Raw genomic sequence first — 4,995 nt, 5'->3', positions numbered from 1 at the left:
TCTGCCTCCTCTGGTTCAGGCAGGGCAACCCCACACCGCCCCATGGGCTAGAGACAGTTTGTCTTTGATCTGGGTCAGTCCTATGTAGCTTCAGCTCCTGTTGACAACACACTGGAGTTAGAGAGGGAAGTAAAAAAAAGTGCTTCTGAGTTTCACATGAAGGTGAGGAACAAGGACCCAGCCACCAGAGTGGCTGTAGCATTTGGAGCATTTAAAAAAATCCAGTAAACAGGAGAAACTGCTGGGAATCACTGCTTTGATCTTTCAAGGGTGTTGAGGTACCACAAAGCCCTGCAGCCTGGACAGTTGTGGGCCGTGGCCAAGCCAAGCAGCCCCGTGTGTTTCCCCATCCCCCTCCTTACTCTCAATCCTCTCCAGCACTGCCAAGGTCTAGAGAGAAGCTCTTTTTACTTACGAAGAAGGGAAACCCCCAAACAAGCGCAGCCGTGAGCCTTGGCAGAGTCATCGGTGACGTCTGCAAGCCCTCTGTGGGAGGTGGACGACCACCATCCCGGGGAAGAGAAAGTCTGGAAGTGACACAGATATACAGCAGACCTGGGTGACAGGCAGGAAGAGGAGGAGGAAGGCTGTACCAGTCGCCCTGAACCGCAGGGGAAGAAGCTTTCCACATGCCATCTCCAGACAGCCAGCAGGACCCAGGGGACCTACATCTTTCTTACCCCGCAGGCAGACTCCTACATGTACAAATCCCCCACCCACCACCTCCCAGTCCTGACTCAGTCCCACCCCCAGAGCAGTTCTGGCTCCTCAGTACCTCCAGTGCAGCCAGGCCAGTTCAGAGGAATATTTATTATCAGCCCAACCCAGAGCTCAGCCAAGGACCTTGAGCAAGCATGGACAACCCAGCACAGAGCCGCAGGGTGGGAAGAGGAGCCCCCACACCAAAGACACACAGTACTGCCCTTCCCAGGATGGCAAAGGAACTGCCTTCGCCAGCAACTGGAAGCAGAGGCAGGTATCAAGGTCCTCTCATGCAGAGCACTTACTGGCGTGTGCAACCAGTTTGAACAGACAGACCTAAGGTACTTATGCAGCTGGAGAAGTCCACGCCATGTCCCTGCAGGGAGCAGTCAGCAGTCACAGGGACCCCCATCCACAGGATGCACAGCTCCCAGCTCCCCCAGGGACCACCACAAGGGCCAGAGGCAGCAGGAGCAGGACAGGCCATGGCAGAGCACACATGGCTTTGCCGGTCTTGGGAGCCACATCCTCCACCCCAGCAGAGGAAGATCTCTTCTTCCAAGCATAGTACTTTGCCACCATCACATTGGGGTTTCCCTGGGCAGGGTCAAACCACATCTGGATGCAGCGCCCGCTGCCCCGGTGCTCCGTGGTGTATTTGTAGGAGTTGGACCAGATCTTCTCACACAGGTCTTTTGGTTGAGGGAAGACTTGACTGAAGGGTCTGCACATGGAGCCCCAAGGACAGCGGTTGGTTCCTGGAGATGGCGCCACAAAAAACCAACATGAGCCAGGACACTTCACTGCCTCCTACCTGGGAGGAGAGGCCACCCGCCCACAGCTACGTCTTGGCTGATGGATGGTGGCCTGGCCACCTTCTGGCCAGCAGCCCCACAGTCAGGTGAGAGCAGTTCGGGGTCCTGGCTCCAGCCAGGGGACAGGCGGCAGTGACACTGCCAGGGGCTTGCCTGCAGGCGTGAGTAGAGGGTTGTTCCACAACTGACCTGTTGCCCAGTTCCAGCCCTTGTGCCAGTTCTCTTTGCATGTGACAAAATCCTTGCAGTCCTCCCACCACTCTTCGCAGTCCTCTTTGCAGAGCGGCACGTGCAGAATCCTCTCCCGCCGCCAGCTGCTGTCAGCCTGTGAGGGAACAAGACCACAAACGCTGGTGGTGGCCCTTGAAAGCCAAAGGGCAAGATCTGCCACACCCCAGATTCCTCACCAGCCCCTTCCACTGGGCTCCAGAGCTGATCTCAGGGGAGTTTCAGCCCCAGCAGAGACATGCTTTGACAACAAGCAGTTCTTCCATCAACCTGCTAAAGTAGAGCCTAGAGAGTCCCTTGAATCTTTCCACCCTGTAGGAAAGTCCACCTTTACGTGCCCTGCAGAGCACGTACCATACGTGCCAGGGCATATGGTGCAGGGGACCAGCATATACCATATCATGGGGCCAGCACAAACCCTCCTGTCTTTGTCACAGCAGATCCGAACCCACCTGGTCAATCCAGGGCCCCAGGTTGGGTGAGCACTCGTACAAACACGTGTCCTGGATGAAGTGACGCTTGCACTTGGGTGGCATCAGCCCACAATGGTTCCAGTTGAAGTTGTACAGATTGGATTGGTCCTTGTGGGCTTCTGAACTGGTGTTGGCTGTGCAGCAGGCATTGTCCTTCCAGGGAGCACACTACAACAGAGCAAGGGACAGGCTGCTCAGGGAGGGCAGCCTGGGGGGGCCCGGGCTGGTGCGGGGGGCATGGCTGCGCAGCAGGCATTGTCCTTCCAGGGAGCACACTACAACAGAGCAAGGGACAGGCTGCTCAGGGAGGGCAGCCTGGGGGAGCCAGGGATGCTGCGGGTGCCATCTCCCTGCCTGGCCTACAGCAAGAAACCTTCAGCAGCAAGAGGACAGTCCCTGCTCCAGCAAACCCTTTGGCACTTTGGAGTGGAAGAGTTGAGGGCTGCAGCACAGTGGAGTTGGAGGAAGAGATCAGATCCTCACCAGGAATTAGTGCCCACCTGAGGAATAGACACCAACTCCCTCCTCTTGCACCCTGGCTTGCTCTTAGCCCCCTCCCCACAAAGGACCCGAGGGCAGAGCTTCCCCAGTTCGAAAGAAGAGTCTCTAACACAGAGAAGGAGCAGGCAGGAGGGTCTTCCCTTCCCATCCTCTGCCTTATTCCGATCTGGGGTACTTAAGCATTGGGAAGGGGAGGCTTCCTGGCTAGAGAGGGGTGACACAGATCCGACAGAAGTGCTCGTGCCACCAGCACCTGCCCAAGCCATTTGCTGGAAGAAGCCAGCAAACACACACTTTCTGCCCAGCACAGGCTCTTCCTCAGGCACATGGCTGCTAGGCACAGAACAGGCCACATCATCCGGGGAGGGAGGTTCAGGGGACAAGTCACTGAGCCCATCAGCAGAGCCATACCTGGTCATGCAGCATCCCCTCCGGGCCAGGCTTGGTTTTGTGGTGCTTGGCATCCATACAGATGTTCAGCAACGGGTCCTTCGCAGCCATCGCCACGCTGGCAGCCAGCAGCGCAAGCAGTGCCCACCCCAATCCCATCTCCACAGCCAGCCCAGTCAGAGCAGGGAGCTGGGAGGTGACAGAGCTGTGCAGAAAGGGGACAGTGCGGGAGGGGTTTTGTCACAAGCAGCAGTAAAGGAGGTGCTGCAGGGAGCAGGCACCTCCAGGGACACCAACAGCAGCTCACAGCGCCAAGGGCACACATGCAGCCCCCTCCCAAGCAAGGCTATGAGGTCAGCTGTAGAATCACAGAATCTTTTAGGTTGGAAGAAACCCAAGACCATCAAGTCCAACCGTTATCCTTCAGGCAACAGCCCATCAGAGACAAATGTCATTTTAGTGCTTGGTCTTCTCGACAGTTAACCTCAGACATCCCTGATGGGAACAGGGGTGCTGGGAGACCCATTCAAATCAGAGTCTTTTTGCATGAATCCACCCCACTGTGTCAGCACAGAGCCTTCAGCTCCCAAACCTTCTGCAAGAGACATCCCCCGTCAGGGGATCTCTTCAGGTTCGGAGTAGGGAGATAAATGCACCAGCCTCGAGCCCTCCTTGTTTTCAGGAGTATGTTAAGAAGGAGAAGCATTTTCTTTGGGCCCTTGAAGACCCACAGCTGAGGTGCTCAAAGGAGACCTGACTTGAGCAACAACAGACACTTCACATAACAATGCCTCCTCTGCCCACCTAGAGGCAGATAGGACCTTTATAGCAATGAAGTAACGTACTAAAACCCAGAAATCTGTTAAAAAAAGCTAAAACAAACCCAAAACCCCTCCCAAACCCACCCAGCCACCAGACCCACAGCAGTGCTTCTCCTATTCCCTGTCCATAGAACACAAGGGTCGAAGACAATCACCTTTTAAAAAAACCCCACTTTTTGCAAAACACAGGAGCAAGAGCAAACACCTTCAGCATTAGAAGGAGTAAATCACCCCAGCAAACAGCAGTTACCAGCTCAGGAAGCAGACACATAACACCGAGGACCAGGAAGGCAATAGTTTGTATCACAACAACACATAAATCCAACAACCCCCCCAGACACCAACCTTACCAGCCCAGGGAGCCTCTGAGCCCCCTACAGCAGCCTCAAAAAACTCAGCACAGCCGCTCCCCGGGGCTGGCTTTAACAGGAACCCCCCAGCACAGCTGCTGGCACTTGGCAGTACTTCCCTGGAGTGTTTAACGAGGTTTCACCTCTGCCAGGATTTGTTACCTTAGGAGCAGTTGTTTTGATGGTGTCCCAGTTTGGGCTAAACTTCCTGGTTTGAGATGAAGCTTCCTTGTTCTGAGTTCTGGACAAATAGAATTATTCCCTGCAAATGCTTTGACCCCGCATTTAATTGGTCGAAAGAGGGTCAGGTGCACTGTTACGTGTTAAGGTTATAAAGCAGCACGCAGGGAGGAACCTCTCTCTCTCGACTTCCGCCCCTGCAGCAGAGAGCACCTCCTCCCACGGACCTGCTCTGCCGCCGACCAGGCCCGGGAGCAGCCTGAGCAGGTGCATCCAGACCAAAAGCTCCAAGGTCTGCCTGCATCCCCCGGATCGCTCGTCGAGGTCCCGGGCAGCGGCACGCAGGGAGCTGAGTCCTCCCACAAACCGACCTGCCGACCGTCCAAGCCCGAGAGCAGCCTGAGACAAGCCGTCCAGGTGTACTGGACACCCCTCCAGGTGACGGCAAATTGTGCCCTGCACTCAGGTGCTATGGGAATAGAGAAGAAAGTGTTAGCGACATCCATCGTGGCATACCACTTGGCCGCCTTGGACT

The 4,995-nt window shown here is 55.8% G+C and overlaps 1 protein-coding gene across 1 annotated transcript; it reads right to left on the bottom strand.

Annotated features, from left to right (window-relative positions):
• Positions 1-1,098: 1,098 nt before the first annotated feature.
• Positions 1,099-3,268, bottom strand: LOC104500280 (folate receptor gamma-like). The gene is made up of 4 exons (XM_010143896.1): positions 3,131-3,268; positions 2,198-2,386; positions 1,707-1,842; positions 1,099-1,460 (listed from the first exon to the last, which is right to left on the bottom strand). Exons 1-4 carry the CDS (start codon positions 3,266-3,268, stop codon positions 1,099-1,101), a joined length of 825 nt encoding a protein of 274 aa, XP_010142198.1.
• Between the last annotated feature and the right edge of the window lie 1,727 nt (positions 3,269-4,995).

Source organism: Buceros rhinoceros, unplaced genomic scaffold (genome assembly GCF_000710305.1).
Source record: "Buceros rhinoceros silvestris isolate BGI_N320 unplaced genomic scaffold, ASM71030v1 scaffold40429, whole genome shotgun sequence".
Lineage (NCBI taxonomy): Eukaryota > Metazoa > Chordata > Aves > Bucerotiformes > Bucerotidae > Buceros > Buceros rhinoceros.
Note: the sequence above shows the minus strand (reverse complement) of the source record. Positions and strands in the feature narration are given on the sequence as shown.